The sequence below is a fragment of the Sarcophilus harrisii genome, chromosome 3 (genome assembly GCF_902635505.1).
Source record: "Sarcophilus harrisii chromosome 3, mSarHar1.11, whole genome shotgun sequence".
In the NCBI taxonomy this organism is placed as follows: Eukaryota; Metazoa; Chordata; class Mammalia; order Dasyuromorphia; family Dasyuridae; genus Sarcophilus; species Sarcophilus harrisii.
Window position 1 is genome coordinate 576,501,824 of NC_045428.1, and position 27,653 is coordinate 576,529,476.

The following is a 27,653-nucleotide window of genomic DNA, read 5'->3' on the forward strand; positions in this document are numbered from 1 at the left end:
GAATACAGGAGCGAAAACGAAGCAATCTTTGCTCCCGAGGACTTTATTATCTACTTGGGGAAACAACATGGGCACCTCAGAGCATCCAAAGTCAATAGAGAGCAGAGGTGGTATTTAAACCCAGGCCTTCTGGCTCCTAAGCCCTCCTGCTTTGGGCTGCCCCAGGGGCCTGTTGCTGTGTGCCATGAATTGTCTATAAAGGAGCCAACGTGAGTCATCAGCACTCATTAGGAGACAGAAAGCAGGCTCTAGCAGCCCAGAGAGGCTCTATCAGTAACCGGGCATCTTCCACCAGGGACCCCCACCCCTTGGCTTTGAACCTGAACCATCTGGCCCCAGCAGGGACCCTCACCCCTTGGCTTTGAGCCTGAACCACCTGGCCCCAGCCAACTCCATCCAATGCGAATCCTGCTATTCTGCATCTCATCCCCTCCCCTCTGGTCAAGTCAAGCTGGACTCCCCCATGAAGGTCCAGTTCTGGTCCCTGGGACTTACCCTTCATCCCTCCAGCCTACCAAGTTCCCCTCTCTCTCTTCTTCCAAGCCTGATCGCAACCATGGGAGGAAGAGCCATGTTGCCTTCCTTGACCCCCACTGATCACAGGCTCATAGAGTTTAGGGCAAAAAGAGATCTTGAAGGTCATCTGCTCCTGTCCTTTTATTTTACAGAAGAGGAAACTGAGGTTCAGGGGGCAATTTGCTGGAGGGCACAGGGATATAAGTAGCCAAGCTGGGATTAGAAGCTAGTTTCTTGGCCTTCAAATCCCCTCCCCACCTTTGGACTACTCCCCTACTGACAATCTCTGTGACATACACTGTCACTTAATTATATACCTTGAGTTGTCTGTGGAAATCTCACCTATCCTCCAAGGCTCAGCTTAAATCCCACCTTTTCCACGGTTTCTACCTCTCTAACTACTGGTGACAATTTATTGTTTATCCCACTGCCCTGCCCATCGTAAGGGCCAGTGTATGTTCTTAACTCCCCAACTAGATTACAGCTGATCGTGGGGCAGATTTTATAGAGAATCACAGGCTCTTAAGGTTGAAAGGGATCTCGGAGATCATCAAGTTTAACCCATGTGTAAATAAGCATCTCTCCTTCCCTCCCCCACCTGCATTTCTAATATTCCCAATAAATTCAAGTCATCCAAAATTTTCTTAAATTCTTCCAAGGAGGAGGAATCCATTGGGTAATTGGAAGAATTAGGAATATTTTTTCTGGACATCAAGCCAAAAGCTGCATCTTTTCAGCTTTTATCCACTGTCTTATCCTGGAGTTAAGTTGAACAAGGCTAATCTCTCTTAGTTCTTCAAATGCTCGAAGCCTCCGTTACATGCAGGGCTTCCTGCCACTGGCTTTCATTTCCTGTCTGAATAGAGAGGAGGAAGCCATCACAACTCTGCACACAACTCGAAGCTCCCCAAGTGATGTCAAGTGGTGCCTTTCTACAGGATCAGAGATTTTAGAGTTGGGAAGTTGCTTGGAAACCATTTAACTCAGCCCTTTCATGTTACTGAAAATAGAGAACCAAGACAGGGATGCCCTTGCTTAAGGTCAGGGTTTGAACCCAGGTATTCTGACTGTAAATCCATTCATTATGGCTGGAGAGGAGGAGGGAGGAAAGAAGGGAGGGGAGGAAAGGAAGAGAAGAAAGAATAAAGAGAAAGGGAGGAGATAGAGGCAGACAGAGACACAGAGAGACAGAGATAGAGAGAGATGGAGAGAAAGACAGAGACTGACAGAAAGACAGTTTTAGAAGATAGAGACAGAGAGACAGAGACAGAGAGACACAGAGAGAAAGGCAGAGACAGAGAGAATGAGAGAATGAGAGAAAATAAAAGACAGAGAGACAGAGAGAAACAGAGAAAGAGAGCAGTATCTTTTCTCAAGAAAGAATGAGAAAAAATAAGAAACAGAGACAGAGAGAGACAGAGACAGAGAAAGAGAGATAGAGAAAAAGACAGAAAAAAAGAATGAGAGAAAACAGAAAACAGTGAATGAGAGAGAGAGAGACAGGGAGAGAGAGACAGAGAGAGGGAAGCCAAGTTAGAGGCACAAAGGCAAGAATGTAATGCTGAGTTTAAGGAGCTCCTTGTAGTCTAATTTGGCTGGAACATAGAGAATGTCAGGAAAATTAATAGGCAATGAGTCTGGAAAGGGAGGCTAGAGCCAGATCGTAGAGGACTTTTAAAAGGAATTGACTGGGTAGGGACTTCACTGCAGATGTGGGAAGCATCTCCTGCTAGATTTCTGCCTCCCTAGGAGACCTCGGTTTGCTCTCTGTGCTCTGGGGCGGCCTGTCCTTTGACCTCCTCAGGAGGAGAAAAACTTCCTCAGGACAGCCGAGAGGGCTGCAGTAACGGGAGGCTCAGGGTTGAGTCCACACATAAGCATTCTCTTCATGGAGACCCAGCTTTGATAGCTTCCATCCCCACAGGCTGTCTAAGAAGCACTTGGCCCTCCCCTGACCAGTTGAGGAAAATAAACTCAGAGAGCAAACAAGACCCGGTGGCTAGGTCCCTAATCCCCCCCCACCATCCCCCACAGTGATACATGCAGTTCTATCCCTTGAACTGCAACAAGGCTGATGGCAAAGAAATCCCAGTATTTGGCATCCTATTGTAGCATGGCATTTCTCATGCAAGGTGTATTAGCTTAAGGAACTTCCTACTCTGTTTGGAATGGAAATTGTTTGTGATGACTCCTTTGGCCCCCTAATTAAACTGATATTAATACAGAATGATACTACTGTCCCCAATGTCTCCAACCAAGAAGCAACAGGTAGAGAAGCAAAAAAGCAAATGTAAGCTTTATATCAGCAAAGTACTCCCAATACATGGCGATTTGGGCAGTGGGATGGGCCGCTGGAGAGGTGGCCTTCTTGGGGAGATCTGGACCAGGCTAGAGGAGCCCCCTTGGAGAATAGGTTGGACTGGGGGTGGGCACAAAGTCCCCTCTGGTTCTCAAAGTCCTTGATCCCAGTATAGAATGTAAACTCCCCTAGGCACCAACACCCACCTGCCCACAGTGTGTTACTGCTCCGCCCCTCAGGCAGGCTGAGCTCTGGGCTCCTCACACAGGACACCCCAGTTTCCATCTTGGTGCCTCTGTTGTCCCCCAGGCCTGGCACGCGGGCCCCGCTGGCCACTGCTTTGGAGAAGTCCTAGTACTTGAGTATAAGCCCCTACCCTACACTTGGCTCCCCTTAACGCCTCAGCTCCTCGTCTTTCTTCCCCTCAACTGGGAAATTATTTTGTGCTCATTTCCTATTTATTTCTCCGCGTTTGCATTTTCTCCTACTTCAGCCTTCTAGGATGTGAGATTCTTGGGCTATTGGGAGCAGCTGGGCAGTGCGGCAGATAAAGTCTAGGACTGGAGTCAGGAAGACCTGAATTCAAACACGGCCTTAGACATTACTGGCTGTATCACCCTGGGTATATCCCTGCACTCTGCCTCAGCTTCCTCATCCATAAAATGAACCAGGAAAGAAGTGGCCAATCATTCCTGTATCTATGCCAAGAAAACCCCAAATGGGGACATGAAAACTCAGACCCAACTTAGACAATTGAACAACCTCAGTACTAACCTAGTACCTGATACTTAGTAGGTGCTTAATAAATGCCTATTGAATTAATAGAGTTCACAAAAGTCTTTATCACAAATTCAAGAACTAGCAAGTCTGATCCCAAGCCAAAACTGCTTTCCTAATTCACCCAGAGCATCATGGCTTTGCCGATGCATAAAAATTAAAGCTCCCCCAAATTACCAGGCCTACAAATCCTGCTATATCCATCATTCACTTGCTCATTTATTCATTCATTCATTCAACAAACAAGACATTACTTTAAGTTCCTGGGGTTACAAAGACAAAAATGAAGCAATATTTATCTTTGAAGGAATTGACATTGCAATGGAAAGACTACAATGTGCACCGAGAGACCAAGATGAAATATGTAGCAAAGTAGCAAGTACTTTGAGGGCGAGAAGACACCCTCACTGTGGGAGAGGGGGAATTGGGAAAGGAAGGTACAATCTCTCTTGGAAGGAGGTAGCATTGGAGCTGACCCACAGGAAGCTGGAGATTCTAAGAGGGGAAGGGAGCAGGGAGGACATTCTAGTCTATAGGCTGCTGTCAGGAAGCCACTAGAAAAGATGATCTTTTAGGATCATGGGAAAGGGAAGGGAATAAGCATTTATCTACTGCCCATGCTACGCCAGGCACTGTGCTAAGCAGTTCATAAAAATCATAGATTTAAATATGGAGGGATTACTAGAGGCCAATGAAGGCCATAGAGGCCTAGTCCCTTCATTTTGTAAATGAGACCCAGAGAGAAGAAGGCTTCTGCCCAAGATCACACAAATGGTAATTAAGTGGTGGATTGGGATTCAAATGCACTTTTTATGGCCTTCTCCTCATGGGCACTGCCTCAGTCATCCCATGTGATGTCCTTCCATCGGACTTCTGCAGAGAATCCCCCTGAGACCCTCTTCTGGAGCTTTCATATTTCATGGAGACTGGTGCCTCACTCACAGTGATGGCTAGGGAGGGACAGTTTCCCCACAAAATGGGTCTCGCCCACCCTCTGTTCTCAATCGGAAGGCTCCAAAAGTTCTCAGACATGGTCTGACTGGTGTAGATGTCCTTTCTAATAGCCCGGGTGGCCATCCCTTGGGCCTTCCCAGCCTGTATAACTCTCATCCATGTTCTCCCACAAGGTTGCAGGGAGTCTTGTTCCAACCCATGAGTCAATGTGAAGGTCTGAGGGGAAGTTGCACCTGAAAATCCCCTGCAATGTGACTCTGGGTGCGCACACACCTGTTGGCTGATCAGAAAGCCCCAGAATTACTTAACAGTGTGGAAGTGCCTCCAGCAGCCTCATCACATGGGATGCAGAGTCTGCCCATTCTCTGAACTAGAAAGCAGAAGGTCAAAGGTTCCAGCAGAAGCCCGGCTCCCACCTCTCTCCTGAGCCACTCTCTGGGTGGTTGGTGAGGGGGTCAGTCATTGGCCCTCAGTGTGGATTAAGTGAGAGCCCAGAACTATGCCCAGAAAGGCTCTCAGAGACCATCAGGTGCAGCCTTCTTGTTCTACAAATGAGGAAACTGAGCGTGGAGGGGCTAGGAGATTTGTCAAAGGTGTCCAAAGTGAAATTTAAAGGCGAGTCCTTTGGCTCCAGGGCCAGCTCTTTCTTTTCTCACGTTCCCAACTTGTGCAAATGCTTTGTGAGCGCCCGACACTCTGGGACTGGGTGTGTTAGCTGCCATCAATGGCTTACACTGCCTTGATGGGGAACACGTTCCTCCCAACAAGCTCATGGGGCAGACATGGCTGCCTTATCAAGGAGGAAGCTCAGGCACTGGGATGTTACGTGACTAGTCCAGGAGACACACGTCCAGACTCCAGGCCCAGCTCTGCCTCTACGCCACATGCAGCCTTCAACCCACATTGAAGCCTGCAACCCACATTGAAGCCAGCACAGACTTGGGGGACCCCGGTAGGGTACGACCCAGGTCAGAGACCCCAAAGGGGGGCAGGGCTATGGCTCTGATAGGGCCCAGCTAAAGCTGGGGGCGTCACCATGTATGAACCTGGGGATGTGATCAGTCCTGTGATCCACTTTAGGCTTTCAGGCAGTCTGTTTCCTTCAGCTCCCTTCAGAGAATGGTTACAGGACATTTACAAAGTTCCATGGGCTCTATGTGTGTGATTAACACAAGGGCAGCATATGAGATGTTGGCCCTTTCCTGAACAAAAGGCTTAGGGCAGACATGAGTGACTCTGGTCCAGATGAATGATAATATTTATTTTGACCAGACTGCTGATTTAATTGGAATTAGGAGTGTTGGGGAAGTAGCTGACTAGCATCTACTTTGAAACTTATGGTCCTGGAAGGGTACAAAGTACCCCGGAGGTGTTCCCTGAGTCACCTAGGGTCATGTAGGCAGCATCTGACCGATGGGGGCCTTAAATTCAAATCTTCCTGATTCTGGGCCTCTCTAAAGTCAACATCAGTAATAATAACCACCATTTATGGAATGCTTTCAAGTTGTGAAAACACATTATGTGAAATGCAGAGAGGTGCGGTTTCAAGGAGACTCTGGGCCCCCATGAGCCAGCACCCTGGACAGAGACAGACATCTTGGACCACTCCTCTGGCCTAAAGGGTGGGATCGGGGAAGAGAGCTGGGTGACAAGCACCAGGGGACTGCAATTATGCTAGAACTATCCTGACTCCACCTATCATTCCACCGGTTCTTCTCACACAATTTCTTCCCATCAGTCATGGGTTTCTTCTATCCAAGAAGCCTCAGTCCAAGAACTTGTAGCTGGTTCCATCACAAGCAGCTCTCACTTGGTTTAGCAGCTGTAGGGGAATCCCAGGAGCTTTTCCTGGCTTCAGGGAAAGGGGCTGCCTTTACTCCATGTCCTTCAGCTTCCCTTTCTCCCTATTAGACTACCTGGCAACATGGCCTTACAAGGTAGAGATGGTGGTTGATAGATGAAAGAAGTGGAGGAAAGAAGCCTTAAGCCAAGAGTGAACTTATATGCTCAACTCTATGCCAGCATAGGGTCTGGGATGTGCTTAGCCACAAATATATTATTGTTTGTGCTAGCTTCTTAAACCATGGTTTACAACCCATGTGAGGTTTTGTAACTGAATGTGGGGGTGGCAAAATTATGATTTATGAACAGGAAATTTTTGATTTTATATTTTATTTTATATACCTGTTTTATATACCCATATACCCAGGGTCACATAAAAATTTCTTGGGTGAAAAGGAGGCATGAGTAGGCAAAGTTTAAGAAGTCCTATTTTGTCAATTAAACTACAGTCTATAACTAAGATATGGTGCCCTAAGTACAAATGGCAGCAAGGATAGAGAGCTAGTCTGGAGTCAGAAAGATCTGGGTCATTCAGCCTTTCAGTATCCCCCCAATTCAGCAAGACAATAAGTTGTAGAGGTGTTGACCTACATTGGTATAGAGTATTTGCCCATCTAAGGGTCCCCTTTTCCAATGAAATGACAGATCCCATCACTAGTCCTATCCCACAAGTAGAGTAGGCTGACAGGGGCTTTACCAAATGGCAGGAAATTTGGAAGCTCTGTCCCAGAACAGGATTTCTCTCCAGCCTAGTCTATAACCCAGCCCTTTGACCCAATACCATCCCCACCTCCATTTCCCCATCAATAGCCACGGTGCCTGGTAGTCTCATCCCAGGACAGTTCTCCCCATGTCCACTTTCCCCCATGTGCCCATCTTCATCACAGATGGATCTCTGAATTAAACGTCTTGCTGTGCTTTGCCATCAATGGGGCCTTAAAGAAGCAGCCCTGGTTCTCTGTCCTTTCCCCAGAGTTCATCAGGCAAAAGGATCCTCCACACTGGTCTGAGCCTGAGCCCACAGTGGGACAATTCTCCTCCCCCCTTTGGTGAAGGCTACCCTGAAGACCAAACGTAACCTTCTTGGCTGACCACTGGATGGTGCTTACCATGCCTCTAAAACTCTAGGAAACCTATATTCCTACCTTGTCTCAGCCCCAGGCAGAATGAAGCTGTTGATCGCAGACTTCCCTTTAATCTGGCAGTGCTGAGCCCCAAAGAGCAATTAAAAATAGAATACCAGAATCTAAGCTGCTTAATGGAAGATCTAGGAAAGGAGGCAAGCTTGGAGAAGGGAGGGAAAGCGGGAGAGGGGAGGCTGGTCATTCGTCTACCTGGTCACAAGTCAGAATCAGAACATCCCAGACAGAGATTCGGAAAGGATTAGGGTCATCTAGTCCATCTTATGTTACAAATGAGGAAACTGAGGCACTGGGAATTAAAGGTTACACAGGTGAGCATTTGAACCCAGGTAGCATGGTGCCATAGTGCTTCTCCAAGAAACAATATGGAGGGTGCCAGTGTGTGTGTGTGTGTGTGTGTGTGTGTGTGTGTGTGTGTGTGTGTTTAAAATTTTTAATTTATTTTATTTTATTTTAAATTTTAAAAATTTAATTAATAGTCATTTGTGGGTTTTTTTTAAAAGAGTTTGGGAATGTTGGAAAGTTTCCTGTTGCCCTTCTCTAATTGGAAAGCAAGACATTAGACCTTCTAGCCTTGTCACAGGGGAAGAATAATGGCCATTTGTAATGGAGAAAAGACCAAAAAAAAAAAAAAAATGCTTAAACAGACAGCAGGGCCTCTCACCTTGGCAGAGCAGCTTGCTCACATATGCTTCCAGTGGCCACCTCGGGCAAAAGAGAAAGTTCTCAGAAACCCTTTCGGGCACAATTGCCCCATCCTCCCAAGGCGGGCATGGAGAGCCTCGATAAGCTGTTGCTCTCCAGGGCGTGATGCCCGTACCATGACTCTTGCCCTGTGTCAAAACAACCTCCCATTCATTTTCTACATTCCTTCTGTACTTTATAACATTTATGACATAAACTCCTGGAGGGCCCAGGTGATTTCATTTTGGCCTTTGTGTCTGTAGTACCCATCAGCGCCTTATGATAGTGGGCACATAAATGCCTCCCATTGTCCAGTTTCCTGGGCTTCCCTGCCTCTGCTTCTGGAAAAACAAATGAACTACGAGGCTATTTGGAAGTATTCAAAGAAAGTAAATGGCTGATTTCCGAGAAGAAAGTAGTGGTGTTTTATGAATTGAAACATGACAACTGTTGTGGTTAGAGTGCTGGGCTTGAAGTCAAGAAGATTCAAATCTGGCTCATCTAGGAAGTAGCCCATGATCCTGGGCAAATTCATCTTTGCCTCAGTTTTCTGATATGTAAAATGGGGATAACAGCATCCATCTCACAAGGTTATCATGAGGATCAGATGGGATATTGTGAAGGGCTTAGCACAGTGCCTGGCCTATAAGAGACATGATATAAATGTCAGCAATGACAATGATAATTATGATGATGATAAGAAGAAAAAGAATTCGGTTGGATTTTTACTCAGAGCAGCCACAAAGACAGGATCAATAGAAATTTGTTCCTAGCTCAAGGTGACAAGTGAAAGGGCATACTTCTTCCAAAGGGAGGAAGGCATACTTTCCCAAGATAACCCCATAGCTGACTTTGAGGTCCTTCATCAGCCTGCTCAGCAGTACAGCAGAATCAATGTTGGGCTACCCTTTCCTTGAATCAATTACTGTATTCCCCATCTCATGGGGCCTAACTTCCTTTCCAACATCTCTGGGGTGGAAGTTCGACTGGCTTCCTTTAATTCTCAACTAAAATTATACTTTCAAGAATATTTTCCCCATCGTTTTTAATTCAAATACCTTCCCTATGCTAATTATCTACATGATGGAGGATCCATGGAAAGTGAGAGCGGTGATTTCTCGATCTCGAGATGATTGAAGTTTTGGTCGACGGAGCTTTTGACCTCGATGATTTCGAGATAGACGAGTGCGATTGATCTTCTGACTCGACTCTTGATTGGTTTGATTCTTGGTTCTCGAACTCGAACGATGGCTGGTCGATTTCCTGACGAGTCGATCGATTATTGTCGGCGATCGGCGTCCGAGTGATCGATCGATCGAACTCTTGACGGATGATCGAGCCTTTCCTGACCGACGATGATGAGTCTCGAGCTTTTGATCGATTTTGACTCTCGATCCTGATGCGGAGCGTGACCTGATGACGAACGAGCGCCTCGATCCTCGAGTGCCTCGATGAGTGGTGATATTTTAATTAATCTTTTGTGATTTTAATCTCGAACGGAATCCTTGTCTCGATTTTGTGATTTCTGAAGACGGATCCTCGATTGAACAGATCGATCCATGATTCTGAGAAATTCTCGAGATCACGAGCTTCGATGACTCCAGATTCTCGGTTTTTGTGATCTTATGACTTCTTTCTCGAATCTGACTGAACTGTCCTGAAAATGATTTCTCGGCGATAATCTCTCGAGTCGACGATCTGGTCCGACTTGATGATGATTTTGAATGATGGGATAATTCGATTGGCCATTGATGATGCGATGATTGACCTGGATTTCTCGAGCGATTTTTCGAATGATGATTCTCGTGAACTCTTCCTTGTTTTTTGAATGTTTCAGCCTTGAGTCGACTTCGGCTTCGGAGCGATGATTTTTTCTTTTGATTGAGTCGATGACGATCTTCTTGATCGACTCGAATGATTTGTTTTCGATTGACCTTCCTGATTTGTGATTTTTTTGAGTTTCGAGTCGATTTTTCTTAGTTTTGTTCGAACGAAAGTGATGTCGATATGATTCTCCTTGTCCTTTGTTTCGAGTCGATTTTGATTTTGAACTCGATTTCGATCGATTTGATTCCATATCCGACTTGATCTTGATGACTCAGCGATGAGCGATTTGAGTCCTGACCTCGAATGATCCAGTTGATCGAGATTTTTATTTGATCGAGTTTTTTTGACTTCGATTGTTTCAGATTTGAAACTTTTTTCCTTTTTCCTTTTGATCTTCGAGTCTTTAGCTGAGCTGATTCGAGTTTTTTGTCTGACCTCTATCTGAGTCTTTGACCTGATGAGTTTTTGAGCTTTTTTGACTATGAGCTGAGCTGAGTCTGAGTCTTTGTCTTTTTTTGTGCTGAGCCTGAGTCTTTTGAGCTGAGTCTTGAGTTTTTTTTGTTTTGAGTTGAGTTTTGATTTTAGCTGAAGCTTTTTGTTTTTGTTTTTTTTTGTTGTTTTTTTTTTTTTGTTTTTTGTTTTATGAGTTTTTGTTTTTGAGTTTTTTTTTTTAGCGGAGTGAGTTTTTTGAGCCTAGTGAGCGGAAAGTGAGCGGAGTTTTTTTTTTTTTTGAGTTTTTTTTTTTTTTTTTTTTTTTTTTTTTTTTTTGTTTGAGCCGGAAGTGAGCTTGAGTTTTTTAGGCGGAGCGACTTTGAAAAAAAAAAGCCTTTTGAGTTTGAGTTTGAGTGGAGCCTTTTGTCTTTTATGAGCTGAGCTTTTGTTTTGTTTTTTTTGACCATGAGCCGAGCCTGTTTTTTTGTTTTACTGAAGTGAGTTTTTGAGTTTTTTTTGTTTTGTTTTTTTTTTTTTTGAGCCTATTTTTTTTTTTTTTTTTTTTTAGCCTTTTTTGAGTTTGAGCGGAGTGAGTTTTTGAGTTTTTTGATTTTTTGAGTTTTTTTTTTTTTTGTGCTATTTTTTGTTTTTTTTTTTTTTGAGTTTGAGTTTTTTTTTTTTTTTTTGAGTCGGATGAGTTTTTTTTATGAGTGAGTTTTCTTTTTTTTTGTTTTTGAGCTGTTTTTTGAGCGCCTGAGTTTGTTGAAATGAGTTTTTTTTTTTTTTTCGAGCCTGAGCGGAAGTGAGTTTTGAGCTGAAGTGAGCGAAAGCTTTTTTGTTTTTTGAGTTTTTTTTTTTTGTTTGTTTTTTTTTTTTTTTTTTTTTTTTTGTTTTGAGTTTGAGCTGGAGTGAGTTTTTGAGTTTTGAGCCTGAGTTTGTTTTTTTTTTTTTTGAAGTGAGCGAGTTTGTTTTTGTTTGAGCGGAAGTGAGCTTGAGTTTTTTTGGAAAGTGAGCGGAAAGCCTGAGCCGGAGTGAGTTTTTTGAAAGGAGCGAGCCTGAGTTTTTTTTTGTTTATTTTTTTTTTTTTTTTTGTTTTTTTTTTTTTATTTTTGAGTTTTTTTTTTTTTAGTGAGCGAGTTTTTGTTTTTTTTTGTTTTTTTTTTTTTTTTTTGAGCCTGGAGTCGAGCGGAAGTGAGCTCTTGAGCCTGAGTGAGCGGAGCTTTTTGTTTTTTTTTGTTTTTTTTTTTTTTTTGTTTTTGTTTGTTTTGAAGTGAGCGTTTTTGACTGTCCCTGATCTGACTGGAACCCTGTCTGATTGTCTTGAGCCTGACCTTTTTCTGATCTTTTTGAGTCTTTGAGCTGATCTGAGCCTTTTTTTTTTCTCTCTCTCTCTGACCTAGTCCCTAGTCCCTTCCCCTGACCCCCTGACCCTGATCCATTCCCTTCTGATTCATGACCTTTTGATCTGAGTTGACTGCCTTTTTTGACCTTTGAGTTTTTGAGCTTTTGGAGTCTTGACCTCTTTTGACTCCCTGAGCTCTGACCTAAATGACTTTTGACTCTGACTTTTTTTCTGCCCTTCTTCTGACCTGACTGACTTCTGACTGATCTGACCTGACCTGACCTCTGACCTTTGATCTTTTGACCTTTCTTTTTTTTTGACCTTTTTTTTGACCTTTCGACCTGACCTGACTTCTGATCTTTTTTTGACTTATTTTTCATGAGTGTCTTTCTTTTCTGACTTTTCTGACCTGATCTTTGTCTGAGCTGAGCCCCTCTTTTTTTCTGATCTGACCCTGATACTGAGTCTGATACTGACTGATCTCTGACCTGATACTGACCTTTTGAGCTGAATGACCTTTGAAATTTTTTTTTTTTTTTTGACTTTTGATGCCTTTTTCTGACCTTTTTGAGCTTTTGACTTTTGAGCTGAAGTTTCTTTTGAGCGGAGTTTTTGAGTTGCTTTTTTAGCCTGAGTTTTGAGCCTGAGTGAGCTGAATGGAAGTTTTGAAGCATGAAAAAAGCTTGTTTTTGAATGAAAAAAAAAAAAAGGGAGCCTGAGTTTTTTTGAGCTGGAGCCTTTTTTTTTTTTTTTGTTTTTGAAGTGAGCGGAGTTTTTTTTTTTTTTTTGAGCTTAGGGGCCGGAGCCTGAAGTGAGCTTTTATTTTGACGGAGTGTTTTTTTTTTTTGAGTTTTTTTTTTTTTGACGGAGTTGTTTTGAATTTTTTTGAGCGGAGTTTTTTTTTGTTTTTTTTTTTTTTTTTTTTTTTTTTTTTTTTTGTTTTTTTTTTTTTTTTTTTTTGTTCTTGAATTTTTTTGCTGAGCTACCTGACGGAGGTTGAGCGGGCGGAGTGAGTGATGCAAAGTGCCTGGTTTTTCTTTTTCCGGAGCCTGAGCCTGAGTCTGATTTCACATGCGTGTGTGTGCGGTTAAGCGTGTAGTGTTGGTGGTGATTGTGATGTACGGGGCGTTAGTAGGGGGAAGGTGTTGTAAGTAGTAGTGAGATTGTTTTGAGTTCTGTGCTTGTGGGTGACTTTGTGCCTTTCTGAGTGAGGGTAGATTTTCTGACCAGAAGTTCGGATAGCGGGTTATGTAGATATGCGGCGTATTGTGTGTGGTTACATGTGGTGGCCAGTGGTTTTACGTGTACGAGTTTTGAAGTGGTGTGTTTGGTGTATTGTTGCATTGATACTGCGTTTACGTGTAAAGCGTACGGAGAAGTTCTTGAAGTTCTGGGTTTTAGTGCCTTTTGTTGTGGGGTTGCAAGTATCTTTTGTTTGCTTGTTTTTTTGTGTTTGTGGAATTGAAGTTGAAATGTGCGATTGCCTGTCAGACCGGAATGGCAAGCTGGGAAAAGTTGGCGTAGGGTGGTGGCGTGCTGTTGGCCAAGGGCAAGAGACTCAGGGTTGGAGCGAGGTTGCGTGCTTCTGGTGGTTGGTGGTACTGGGTTTCGAGTGACTGGAGGGAAGTTTTCATTGTAGTTTCGGCAAGTGGGTGATGAGTGATGTGGCGGGGAAGTTGTGGATGGAGGTACTGAAGGGAAACTGCAGTAAGTGGGTGGATGCACCAGCTATTTTACTGTTTCTAGAAGTGGTGCAGGGATTTCTCTGGAGAAAGTTTTCTCGTTTTTCTTGTTAGCTGTTGTTTGAGTTAGCAAGGGATGGTGCTTGGTGGGGAACAGTAGTTTCGGAGTTTTTCGTTTGGAGTTTTGGCTTGGGTGGTGTGGTAGGTTGGCGGCATGGGTGCTGGGTGTTTTTGTGTTTCAGTGCAATTTGGCCTTGGATTGTTTCGGTGGTGCCTTGGGGTTTCTGGGTAGGGATTGGTGTATTTTCTTGGTGCTTGGTGGGGTTTTTTGTTGTGTTTTTGGTGTTGGTGTAGAGTTTCGTTAAGTGGTGATGGAGTAGTTTTTGCTTGGGTTTTTGAAGTGGGATGTTACGTTTTGAGGTTGCTGGGTAATGAGTAGAAAAGTGGCGTTTCAAGTTTTCTGGAGTGTTTTGCGAGCATGTGTTCGTTGGGAGAGTTTCGGGTTTAGGAGTCAGGGAAGATTTCAAATTTCGGCTCTCGGGATTTTCGAAGTGGGATTTTGGTGGGTTCTATGCTGCTGTGCTGCTGCTGCTTTTCAGTTGTGAAATAGAGTTTCTCGTTTTTGCTTACTAGTAGAGAGGTGTGTTTATTGCTGTTCTGGAGTTTTTACGCGGGTGATGGGTTTTTGGGATGTGTTTTTTCTTGTTTAGGGGTTTTTTTGCAGTATGTTTTTCTTGTTTTTTGTACTTAGAGAGATGTTGGGTTGGATGCTTTTTTCTTGTGTTGTTTAGGGTTTGGTTCATGGTTTTGATGAATTTAAGTTTTTCTGTGTTGTTTTCTGAAGTTTTCTGATTTTAGCCAAGTTTCATGATGTTTTTTTTTTTTTTATATGTTGTTTATGGAAGAAGTTTGGCTCTTGGAAGGTAGGAATTTCTATTTGTTGTTTTATGTAGGTGCTTTTTGTTGATTTGACTTTATTCTCAGTTAATGAGTATTTTGTTGGCACTTGGCAGGTGTTGTGTTGCTTATAAAATGGTTTTGCCTCAGGGAGCTCTAGTGTAATAGGAGGAGTTGCCCTAGGTGTTCGTTCTTTCAGGAGTTTTGCTTGGACAGTTGTGTAGAAGTTAGTTTTGTTTGCTCTCTGCTGTTTCTTTTGCTGGCTAGAGGGGAAAAATAGAAAGATGGCTTCTGGGATGGGTGTTTGAGCTTCTTTGGAGGTGGGGAAGGAGACTTCTGGAGGGGGAAAGAATTCTGGGAAAGGTGACTGGGGAGGCAGGGAGCCCAGGAGCTGAAGAGAATGGAGGGAAGAGGAGGGAGCCGGGTTGGGGTGGTAGAGCGGGGACCTCCCTGGGGATTTCTCTAAGGCAGCCCCATCTCTCAGTTTGAGAGAAGGGGCTCTGCGGTATTTCCCTTCTGATCTTAGTGAATCTCTGGCTTGGGGAAGGTTGTTAAACTTTCTGGCAAGGGAGTGCTTGTAAGGTGGGACTTGCCAGATGCCGCCCCAGACCTATTTTGTGTGTCTCAAGTCTGCATAATGGCCACTACTCCTGAATCGACTAAAGGCAACAGGGACTAGCCTCTGCCTGGGTGGCTAGGAACACTTTCAGGTTAGGAGTTGAGGTTTTGCCCAATATTTCTATTTATAAATGTGGGAATCTGAGACTAGGGAGCTCCTAGAGGTGAGATTGGTTTCGATTCACTTGGAGCCAGTTTTTCTACCAGGCTGCCTTTAAAGTTTGTCTCTGTGGGGAGGGGCTAAGTTTCCTTGTAGGTTCTTGGGCTTCCTGCGGGTCTCAGGCTTTCTAGGGCACAGAGTTCTTTGTAGAGGAGACTGCTCAGAGGGGACAGAGGCCACCTCTCCTCCTCCTGTACTTGGGAGGTTTTCGCTTCTCTGCTTGACGGGTTTATGTTAATGAAATAGACGGGCGGATGGGGTGGTTTCTGACTACTCAGCCTCTTGTTGTGATATCCTCTCAGCTCCTTCCCTAGTTGGGCTGTATTCTGGGCTCCTAATGTCCGGGGCTGGAGCTTTCTCCTTGCTTGGGAAAGCTCCCCATGCTCTGGACAGGCTCTTCCGCCGGACATCTCTCTCTGATCTAGTTGCAGAGTCACCTGGGGAGTAGCTGAGATTCCAGGGCTCTCGCTGTCTGCCTCGGCAGCTTCCCGACAGTGAAACGCCCCACGGGCTTGGGGCTCACCCACCCGGGAGGAGCCGCCCCTGCCCATGCGGAAGCTTCTCTCCCACTCTGGCCAGAGTCAGGCTCCCGGGCCTTCTTGGCACGGCACTGTCTCGAGAGCCCAGGGCCCAAGGCGCCTAGAGATCTTGGTGCCAGCTTTCTGCTCACAAGTCAGGCAGGGCTCCAGGACCCCCAGTGGAAAGCCTCAGGGGATTAGAATAGTGCTCGGACAGCAGCAGCATCAAGACAAGTATCCTTAAAGCACAAGAGAAAGAACACCGATCTGGGAATCAGAGGACCTGAGTTCCACCTTGGCTACAACTATATCTGTATGATCTTGACAAGCTATTTCACTCTCCCAGCCTCCGCTTTTGGTAAATGAGGGGCTGGACTGGACACTGCTGGTATCCTTCCAGTTCTAAATCGTGAGCCTGAACTCCCATATCTCAGCACTTGCAGACTGATTGGGAAGCTTTCTCTCACACTACTCTGAGGTGGGACTCCAAGAGCATCGTTTCAGATCCCCCAGTGCGGCTCCTCTCAGAATTGTGGAGGAATTTCATATTTACAGACCATAGAGTTGGAGGGGTTTCAGACTGTGCTTAATCCAAGACCCCATTCTGTAAATGGAGAAACTGGTGGCAATGACTCACCAAGGTCATGGTAGGTGTTATGGAATCAAGATTTGACTGCGTGTCTTGTTCTATGATCAGTATTCTATCTCTTCCTACCATGTTGTTGCCTTAGTAGTAAATGTCTAAGGTTTCACAGTTGTTGGGATGGTCAGGGCTTCGGTTCTGTTGCTTGAGTTTCCATGATACCCGTATCCCTCGGCTTAGCTCTATTTCTCTCTCCCTCCCCTGCCTCTGCCGGGTTGGTTCAACTGGTGCGCTCTCGTGCTCCCGTTGCCCAGACCAGTGCTGCCGTGACCTGCGTCCTCCTGCCTCTTCTCCCAGCTGCTGGCCGGCCTCATACCCCCATTCCCTGATTTTTAGACCTGAAACAACCAATTGATGCTGCCATCGGGTCCTGGGGGATTCACCTCCTCCTGGTTTCTCGTTATCCTTGTTACTTTCAAATAAAACAAACCAAACCCAGCCTCTTTCTTGGCCATTACTGCCCCAGGTGTGATTGCCTCCTATTAGAATGTGTTTCTGGGGGACAGACACAGCTTGCTTGTCTTGTATTCCTAGGGCCTGTATAGAACTTGGCAAGGAGTCCATCGACCTTCGGTGATTAGTTAGGCCCAGGGGCCCACACGGACGGTCCCTCCTGTACCTTATGTGCATGTTTGCTGGGCAAGGCTGTCTCTGCCCTGAAACTGGAGAGTGCCACCTTTTCTGTTGTTCTGCTTAGTACGCTGCCCGCCTTAATGAGAGCTGGCTGACTGATCAAAGCGAGGACAAAGTAAAAACAAAAGAAACATGGCCTGAAACACCATCAAAGGCCACTGGTTACAGCGTTTACTTGGGAGAAAGTAGAGTAAAAGGGAAGAAATTGTGGCTAGTATTGTCACAGTGTTTGGGGGAGCAAAGGTGTGTGAGCTACTATGCTTTGTGGGAGTTTGGGGTGAATAGATGGTGTTTGCTGTTTTGTTTTAGGAGTTAATTTGGGGAGGTAGTGGATAGTTGTGTTAGATGTTTTGGATAGTTTTCTTTTGAAGCATGTATTTTACTTTGTTCCTTTCTTTCTCTGGTGTTTGCAAGAGTTTATGTGGTTCTTTCTATTTGTTTAGGCGGGCTTATTAGTATAGTGTCTTTGGTTTTTTAAGTGTTTGGGGTTTGTTTACTGCCTAGTGACAAAGTGGCAATGTAAGTGAGAGGGAAGGGAGAGAGGGTAGAGTTTTGCTTTTAGGTTACTACTGAGTTAGAGATGATTTGTTGAAGGTAACTAGGGTCATAAGTGTGTTGTGAGTTGAAATAAGAAGGGGAAATTGCTAATGAGAGGGTTGCAGAGTTTTTTCTTGAAGTTGTGTTTTTGCTTGAGGTTTTGGGATAGTTTTGGTGTTCATTTTGTGTATTTGTATTGGATTTTGCTTAGTTTTTATGGAAATTTTTCTTGTTTATTTGACTTTTATGTTTTCTTTCTAGAATTGTCTTTACTTAAGTGTTTGGTGTGGGGAATTGTTGTATGTTAGATTGTGTTGGTGGATTTTTTTTATTTTTAAGTTTTGAAATTACTGTTTTATTGTTTTGAAAGATATACAAATTATACTATGTGTGAATAGACGGTTAAAAGCATGCTTTTGTTTTTGTGGGGAGAAATTTCTTAGAAGTAAATAAATAATTAGTAATGTTCAGAGGGTGGCAATGGAGTAGGGTGGGGTAAGCTAAAGATTGCACATGAGGGAGATGTTTTTTTTTTTGCATTGCTCATTTGACTTACGTAGTATTTTTTGGATGGGGCTATTTTTACAGAATGATGGAATAGATAGAGTTGCTTTTGGAGTTTAGTGAGTTTGTGTTCTTGCTGGTTGTAGGTTACTGTGGACAGTGTTTGTTTCTCTCTTGTTTTGTGTTTCTTGAGGGATTTCTTTGGGAAGTGTGTTGACCTGCAAGAGAAGAGGGAGTTTCATGGAAGCTGTTTTCTTGCATTTTCTTGTTTCAGTTTTGTTGGATTTTGGAATGGGAAATTTTGGGTTTTCTGGCTTTTATTGGATTTGTAAGCAGTTTTTGTGATTTTGGCAAAGTTTTTTCTTGAATTTCTTTGAGAAAAATAGGGAGTGGGATAGGTTGGGTCTTGTGTTTTGTTGAGTAGAGTTTTTCTTTCATTTTTCTCGTTTCTGTTTCTTTTCATTTGTATTAGGTGGTGTTTAGCGGTTTGCTGTGCTACTACGTTTTACAGTGTGATATTTTTTAGGTTTGTAAATACTTTTATATTTTTCTTGTTTTTGAGTTTCACATTCTGCTTTTGTAGTGTGAGAGGTAGAGGTTGAGTAGTGATTTTCTTGCTATATGTTTTATTAAATACTTGGAGGGAAGAGTTTTTACTGAGAGTTTTGGTTTTGGAATGCAATATTTCTAAGTGTTTGTGATTTTTGTGCCTCATTTTTCATTGTTTTCTTTTTCTATTTTTCTTTTAGGGAGTGAGTGGATTTTTGAGGTACTTTCCTTTGTGTTTTAAAGTGTTGTGGGGTTTTAGGTTGTTTTCTTGTTAGGTATTCTATGGTGTTTGCCTTAGTTGCTTGAAGGGCGAGCTAAGAGTGTGTTTACTTTTTATTTTAAGTTGATTTTCTGTTTTTTATAACTTTTGGGAGTTTTGTTTTTGTGGAAGTAGTGTTTCATGCTGTTTTGTGTTTACTTTTGAGATAGTGTACTTACTATGCTGGCTTTCTGCTTGGGCTGTGGCTTATTGTGGGGTTTATTTCTTAGTTTTGTTTTTTTGGATTTCTGTTGTGTTTTGGATTTTTTCTGAGGTGGGATTTTTGCTGTTGCTGCTTGCTAGTGTATGGGTTGGGGATTTTGTTTTAGACTTTGTTTAAGTTTTGCCAGGGATACTAAAGCAGCAGGTAAAATATTGCTGTTGCTTGGGGTACTTCTGCCTATCTATATATGGCTATGTTTTTATAGACATTAGGGAGTTGTTTCTGCTTGAGGTTGGGAGGTTTCTGAGAGTTATGCTTGGACATAAGAGGGTGGTGAGACTTTGCAGCATGGAGGTTTGCTCTCGTTTCTAAGCTTTCTGCAATTAGAGAAATACTCTGTGGGAGAATTTTTCTTATATGGTGGAGAAAATGTTATTAAGAGTTTCTTGCTTAAATTTATATGGAGAGTTCAGAGTTAGAGTGAGTTTTCCTCTAGGCTACTTGTGTGGTTCTTCTTTTCAGAGTTTTGTGCAGGCAAGGGTTTGGAGCAACTCCTGGGTCTCTATTTGTGTTGGGGATTGCAGAGAATTTGTGAGTATTTTAGTGAGGTTGGCCGATATGTTGGGGTAATTACTTACTATTCTACTATATTTTGTTATTACTGTTATACTACTACTACTATTAATTACTACTACTACTAAATTGGCTACTAGTATTATTACTACTACTACTACGGCATGGCTACTACTACAAGCAATTGCTGTGCATTATGGCCATTAGTGGCTATTGCTGGCTGGCTGGCTATTTCTGCCGCGGCCATTACTATTAAATTTGGCTAGTGGGCTACTACTGCTTACTACACTACTACTAGCCATAATATAGTACATTACTACACATTACTATTGTTGTGTTTCTGGGCTTGCTGTGTTAGTAATTGGTTATTGGGGTTTTGTTTTTAAAATTTTAGTAGTGAAGTGTTGGTTTTCAGAGTGTTAGGGTACTAGGGAGTTAAAGATTTTTCTAGGGGTTTCTACAGTTGTGATGAATTTGAGGGGAAGAGTTTCTAAAACTTGTGTGTTTACTTTTGGGCGTTTGGGTATGTTGTTTTTGTTTTTGGATTTTCTTATGAGTTTGTGCTTGTGTTTGGATGGAGATTTTGCTTAAGTGAGCAGACTTTTTGTGTGTTTTGTAAATGGGGTTAGTTTTGCTGGGCATTAGTATTGTTTTTCTTGTGTGCTTGTGTTTGCAAGTGGAGTTATGGTTTGCTTTTTTTGCGGAGTTTTGTTTAAAATTTTTCAGTATGTGTATTTGTTTTACATGTTTTGGCCATGTGTGTTTGGGGAATTGGAGTTTTGGGGTAGAGTGTGATGTTTATGTTATTTGGGCGTACAATATTTTGCTAGTGTAGTGGCGTTTGGCAGTGGGTGTGGGAATAAATAGTTTTTTTTTCACGTTTTTGTTCTGACGTATATGTGTTTTGGAAGGGTAAGCGATTGTTTTGTTTTTTTGGTATTTTTGCATTTGTGAGAAGTGGTATTTACAAATATGTGCTGATGAATAATTGATGCAAAGCAATAAAGAGGAAGTATATAGTTATAGAAATATGGAGAAGGGAAGAGTATATATATATATATATATATATATATATATATATAATATATATTTATAGATAGAGATAGAGAGGGAGAGAAGAGAAGAAACAGAAGGGAAGAGAGACAAGAGAGAGAGAGAGAGAGAGAGAGAGAGAGAGAGAGAGAGAGAAACAGGGAGAAGAGAAGAGAGACAGAGAATAAAATAGACACACAGAGACAAACAGAGGTAGAGACAAGGAAAGAAAGAATCATAGGGAGACAGAGAGAAAAAAAAAGAAAGCTGGGAAGCCGGACAGAGACCCTCAGAGTGCCTGGCCTGGGACGCCCGTCCTCCACCCACTGGCTGTGAGACTTGGGTCGGTTCCTTTCCCTCTCTGGTGTTCAGTTCTCCTGCCCATCAGACAGAGGGAGAAGCTTCGATGTTCCCTAATGTCCTTCCCAGCTTTAGCAATCAGAGTCACTTCACAACAGGCTCGTAGCTGGGGGGACCGCGCCTCATTCTGTAAAGAGAATCCTCGAGCTCTGTAGAGATGCCATCTCCTGTACAGAGTTCTGGACCCCCCTCATGTCCTTCCCAAAGGAAGAGAGCTTTGGCAGGAGGACCCCTTGGACCAGCCCGGGGGGGGGGGGGGGGTGGGCGGGGGTGTGCCACAGGCCTGCCCCCTCCCCCCCTCCCAGGCTTGGAGCCCCCAGCTCCCTCCAGCCCAGGCCATTCATACACAGACCAGGCCACGGGCCGACGTTTATTAAGAGCTGCTCTAAAGGTCATTGCCCATTAGCGGCTGTGACAGCTCCTTATGCCGCAGGGTGACCTTGGGCCCTCAAAGGCTGCCAGTGGAACACAAGTGCTGGCCGGCCCTCCCACACTGGAGAAACCCCAAGTACAGGCCCTGGGACGGCCTGTGTCCCCATCTCTCGGCCTGGGATCGGCCTGGCTGCATGTGGGGGGGCTCAGGACCAAGCTGACCCGAGAGAGCGATGTGTTGGGCCCCCCAGCTCGCAGAGACCTCTCCTAGGCTCAGAGGGCGGGGATCTGTCCCAAGGGGAGACGGGTCCATACTGGGCTCCTCGTCCTCTGCCTGGCATCCAAGGCCCCTCACCACGGGGCGCCCGTGACTCGGAGCTTGGAGTTCTCTGCCCTCCACGCGCTCGCGTGCCCAGTTACCCGACCCCTCTGCGCCCCCTCTCCCGGTCTTGGGCCCTTGCTCGGTTTCCCAGGCTGTAACAGTGATAGCCAGGCGGAGCTAGCACCTCATGCTAGAACTGAAGCTGGGAGGTAAGTGGCAGGGAGACAGGATGGTCTGCATCAGAACTCGGGACTTCCCACTCCAGGGCTCCGCCAGCCACACCACCGGCCCCTTCTAGGTCCTTGGCCCTTTACTTCTTCACTAGCTGAATTAGAGCCCACCGGGTTTGGGTTCCCACACCTGGGTATGGGAGCTTCCTTGGCCCCAGACTTTCCCCTGGGCTCTGTTCTGTGCCCCTCCTGGGTGCTCCCTAGCCTTGTGCCCACGACAGTCAGACTCAACATTCAGTGTGGGGGGAGGAGGGAGGCTGCCAGCCTGACCCGGGACAGCCACCGATGGGCACCTGCCGTTTCCTCGGGGGGTTTGGTTTGAAAAGAAAGCTTTTCCCCGGGAGGAAAGGGCCAAGAGAATGGCCAACATGAAGGGGATGCCCAAGATCCAGATAGCACCATGACTGTCATATGTGGGGAAATTTAGTTCATTTCTGCCCTCAAGGAGTTTATACTCTAGCCATCTTGACCCAATCCTAGCTTGAAGTCCTTGTACTGGATGGGCTGCAGGGATGGTTTATTATCTGTGTCAAATCCAAGTTTGACATGCCATTTCTCACCTCCACACTTTTGCACAAGTCATCCCCTGCCCTTCTCACCTCTGCCTATTACAATTCTTAATTTTCTTTGAGGATCAAGTTAGGTGAAACCTCCCATGAAAACCTCTGTTTATTCCTGCCCCTGCCACCCCCGAGCTGTTAGAACTCTCCCCCTTCTCAGATAACCTTCTCTTGACTCATCTGTGCCCAAATTCCTTTTTTGATTTTTATTTTTCATCTCATTTTTTTCTTGGTAGAATGCAAGCCCCCTGAGGGCAAGGCCAGTCTGTGCTCAGCTGAGAGCCTGGCATCTACAAAGTACTTGGTGAATTGTATTATGGGACCAAGGAGGGAGAGTGGCCTGGGTGGCTTTCTCCCTGCCCGTGAGATGAGAAATGGGAGCACTTGGGACAACAGGACAAACGGCAGAGTCTCGGTTGGAAAGGTTGATGTTGTGGGCCTGGTCTCAAGGGGGACAGGTGAAGGTAAATGGGGCTCCCATCCCCAAGAAGCAGGGGAGGCAGGAGATGGGCCAGACAGAGACCAGGTACAGATGTGGCATTTATTCCTAATGAAGGAGCGTTGCCTCAGCAGTAGGTGGGAAACGGACAATTTAATAGCATGTTGCCTGCTCTTTCCAGCGCCCAGGGCCCGTGCATTTCTCCTCCCTGTGTTATTACGGGCTTTGCACAATAGCTCGGTGAACATCTGAGAGGGCTGACGCTCAGGAATTTGTCAGGATGTCTGAAGGAGAACAAAAGACGGTGGGTCTGCTTGAAGAGGGAGGGCCTGTGGCAGGCCTGGGCATGGGAGCTCCTCCTTCCCTTCTTGGTCTTCTCACTGTCTCCTCTTGTTTCTTGTTAGAGTGAGAGGGCAGCCCCAGGCTAGGAGGCAGCCCTGTGTGCACCTCCTTCTGGGCCCTCAGCAATGGGAGAGCGTCTAGTACACAGTAAGCCTTTCATAAGTGCTTGTTGTGACAAATTGATGGAGGGACAAAGGATGAGAGATGCAGGTCTGCAAGGCAGAGTCACTCAGAGGTCATTTAGTCCAGTGGTATCAAACTCAATTAAAAGCAGGAGCGGGGAAGGCCTACTAAACTGGACACAAGGATCCCTATTGACTTAAAAACCCACAGATTAATATTATTTAGGCTTTATTATATTTTTAGTTGTTTTGTTAAATATTTTCCAATTACATTTTAATTTGGTTCAGGCTGCACCTGGGATTGCTAGCAGGCTGAGTGCTTAATATCTCTGATCTAATGTCTTCCTCTCATTCTAAAGATGAGGAGAGTGTGCTCTAGAGAGTTGAGAATAAGATCACCTGGGTATTAAGTGGCAGAGCTGGGACTTTAACCTGAGTCCTTTAATGGGGGAAGATTAATTGAAGTTTGTTTCTCTCTTAAAGCCCTTTCAGAACTCAGGAGATAGAAAGGAATGTAGAGAGTAGGATCAGAACTTAAGAAAAAGAACAAAACAGCAGAGGCTGAGGAAGCAAGTGAAAATGAAAGGGGAAAGAAAGTTCAGAATGGTCTACTTCAAGAATGAAGATGTCCCAGGTGGAAAATGGTCACTTGGTGATTGCTAGGGTTGTCTGCTCACGGCCCTTCAGCCCACAATTCATTCTCTCCTTTTATTCCTAGCAAGATAGTTTGGCTTTGGACTCATTAATTTATTCATTCATTCCCTTATCAACCCATCCTCTCATTCATCCATCCACTCATCCATCTAACCATCCATCCACTCATTCATCCATCCATCCATCCATCCATCCGTCCATCCATCCATCCGTCCATTCGATTCATCCATCCTCCCATCTATTCATCTATATATCTATCCATTGGTTCATTCATCCTCTCATCCATTCATCCATCCATCCATCAATTCATTCATCTTCTCATCAATCTATCCATTCAACAAACAGTGATTAAACATCTTCTATAGGCAGAGAATCCTATAGCTATCCTGTTATATGTCAGGAAAACTTTAGATAATGCATTGCCAGCTCCCATATAGTCTTGTAACCAGTTGGGGGAGGGAGTGAGGCTTGGTCTTTGAAGATCCCATGGGAAATGGTCTTGGGGCTTTCTTGCACCAATTCTAGATGGGAAATCTTTTTAAATCTAGCACAGTGAGTGCCTTGCACATAGTAAATACTTGCTAAATTAAATGGAATTGAGTTCTTAGAGTTGAAGGCATCTCCATCTCCATCTTGAAGATCTCTGTATCACAGAATGTCAAAACTGGGAGCAAGGGTAGAACAGAGGCTATCAGAGGTGGAAGGTACTTTGGAGAGTATCCAGTCCCACTCCCTGATTTTAGAGAGGAGGAAACTAAGGTCCAGAGAGGCCAAGTGTTGGCCCAAGTTCACACAGAGCCAGGATTTAAGGTAGGACCTGAATTTAGATTCAGGCTCTTTCTTCTACAGCAGAGTCCGAGAAGAAGGGCCCTTATAACTTAGTGTCATAACTGAAGCTGAGACATCATCCAGTCTAATCATCCCCCCATCTTACAGATGTGAAAACTGAGATTAAGCCCCTTATTTATTTCACTTCCCTTATCTGTTGGTTTCTTTAACATTTTATTGGTCTTGTCTTTTTTTTTTTTTAATATAACAGTAATTTCTACACTATAAAAACAATAGCTTGAATTTATATGGCACTTCAAGTTTTGTGAAACACTTCACAAAAATCTTATTTTATCCTTACTACAATCCTGGAGGTAGGTGTTATTATTTGATAGAGGAGAACATTGAGGCAGCAGAAATTAAGTGTCTTGCCCAGGATCACATGGCTGGGAAGTGTCTGAAGCTGTGAATTATTCAAAGAACTGCCTCTTTCCCACTCCAAATCGATCAGTCAATCACAGGTTTTATTTTAAACACCCACTCTGTGTTAAGACACTGTGTTGGGTGTTGGGGATTAAAAAAAAAGTCTCCCAAAGTAACCCTTCTGTTGTGACAGAGAAAAACAATTAAGGGGACCTCATGAACCCAGCAGCCTGGCTTGACAGCATGTGCAACATTTCCCGTCCACAGAACCGTCCCTCTTCCATGGAAAGAGGGAGATCTATCTCCCTGTGTTCTCTGGGGCCAGGACTGGTCATCCTTGTGGCAGAGAGCCCTGGGGCCTTCTCATTTTGTAGGGAAAGGAGCTTCTCAGGGAAGAAAAATCCTTCATCCAAGTCTGAGGGGCTACCAGTGCTGGATGGGACCCCTGCCCTGGGTATGCCCCTCACCCACTCCCCCGATGGCCTGACTCCCAGGTCACTGATCTTTCAGATCTGACGCCGGCCTGGCAAAGGCCTGAGGAAGCCTTACCTGGACAATAGCATCGAAGTACCCCTGGCTGTATCAGGGACGCAGGCACTGAGATCTGGTCAAACAGGCAACTGTAGTTATTGCTGGCTTCTTGCCACGGGCCTGTGATCAGGACTTTCACTCCTCCCTGCAAGGAAGGGAGACAAAGGCAGTGAGGAAGGGCAGGGGCGGCCGGGGGGAGCGAGGGACAGCCGGGACCCCCAAAAAAGGAGAGAAAGCGGGACTGGAAAAGCGCAGAGAAGCGTGGGGAAACTCGTGGACTGATGCGGAGGGGGCAGCAGAGCCAGGGGAATAACAGCCACCACAGGAAGGACCACAACAGCAAAGTCTAAGCCGAGAGCCATGACTGGGACGTGGCTCCTGAGAGAAGGTGCTCCCGCCAGCCTTCGCCATGAGTGCTCGTGTGAGTTTTGTCACACTACCCATTGCTCCTGCCTCAGGCTTGCTCGCTATGGGGACCAGCTCCCCGAGAAGGGCTCAAGGGGAGGATGTGTTTTTCTGTCCTGGATTAGCTCCAGCTTAGCATTTGAGGCTCCTTGGGACTCCCACCTTCCCCGCTCCTGTATGGAGCTTTGGCTCCCACTCAGACTTTTGGCTGGGCCATCAGAACCATCCTTTCCTCAGCCCAAACAAGACAAACACAAGACACGGGGATTCTGGGTCATTCTTTCCCTGCTCCTTGCCAAGTGTCCATCCATCCTTCCTCAACAAAATGGCGGAGTTGGAAGAGCTCTCATCGGCCCCTGCCAACCTGGATCTGAACAAGCGTAGCCAATAAATGGTCATCCACCCCTCCTCAAAGACCTCCAGGGAGGGAGGAGCCGCCACTTCCCAGAGTCAGAGGGTCTTTGTTCAGGTCCTGCTGGTGACCTAGTGGGTGACCAGAGCCACTCAGTGTCCTTGAGTCTCAGTTCCCTCAATTGTCAAAAGAGGGGACTGACCTAGATGACCCCTGAGGTCTCTTGTAGGGTTAGGAAAGGATGACCCATGTCTCATTACTATGGTGACCTTGACCCTGACATGGCCTCAATTTTCTCCCTGTAAAAAAGGAGAGCGTTGGTCTGGGAGTCTCCTTCTGATCCAGACCAGGATCCAGGGAAATTGCTTCCCTCCAGTCCAAATTTGTCCCAACCTCCTCACTGCTGCTCTGGGGCCAAAGGAGGGTAATTCTTCCAACACAATGGATTCAAATATTTGAATAGCTAAATTGTTTCCCCAGTGAGACTTCTCTGGGGAAAGTCCCTCAGCTCCTTTCAGCTAGGAAGGAATAAGCCAAGGTCCTTCACCCTCCTCTCTACCCTCCCTCAAAGGGGCCTCAGGACTGATGCAGCTCCACCCCATGGCTGCAGAGGGACTACTGCGCCCCTGGGCCTCAGGCAGGTATAACTGGGGAGCTCTTCATTTAAAACAAACACATTCAGAGGGTCTGCAGATAGGTGTATTTGCACCCATTGATTCCATGCCCCTCCTCTTCTACCGGGGCTCACCTCATAGTGAGCAAAGCATTCCCAGGAGACTGCAGGATTGGATTGAGAGGACACCAAGGTGTCTACCCCAAAGGTGGTCCCCAGGGTAGGGAGCTAAGCCCCAGGGACCCCTGAGGACCTGGGGAGGAGAACAGCCGGGGCCTAACCACCGCCAAGGAGAAGGTGGGCCTGGAAGGAGTTCTGGCATTGACCTGTCTGCTCCATTTCCCTGCCTCCAGGCTTTGAGCCAGTGGTCACCCCTGCCTGAGCCTTTCCTGGTCCTTGAACCCTTGGCTTCGTGGTAAGACTCAGCTCCAAGGCTCCATCCTGCAGCACTTTCTGGTCTCTTTCCTCCACCTCCCACCTGCATGTGCAGCGCCTTTCCCTTTAAGGGGAATTTACTATTCTCCACAGGCCTTGCACTGAAGAGCTTCTGCCATGTGTGGTCTCCGTGACCCACATA

General features: G+C 45.3%; 1 protein-coding gene across 1 annotated transcript in view; it reads right to left on the reverse strand.

Annotated features, from left to right (window-relative positions):
* Positions 1-27,653, reverse strand: part of CAMTA1 (calmodulin binding transcription activator 1) — a 694,264-nt gene that overhangs the window by 83,400 nt on the left and 583,211 nt on the right. Inside the window, 1 exon segment of the mRNA XM_031961560.1 lies at positions 25,641-25,851. Within this exon segment, the coding sequence (XP_031817420.1) occupies positions 25,641-25,851 (211 nt within the window).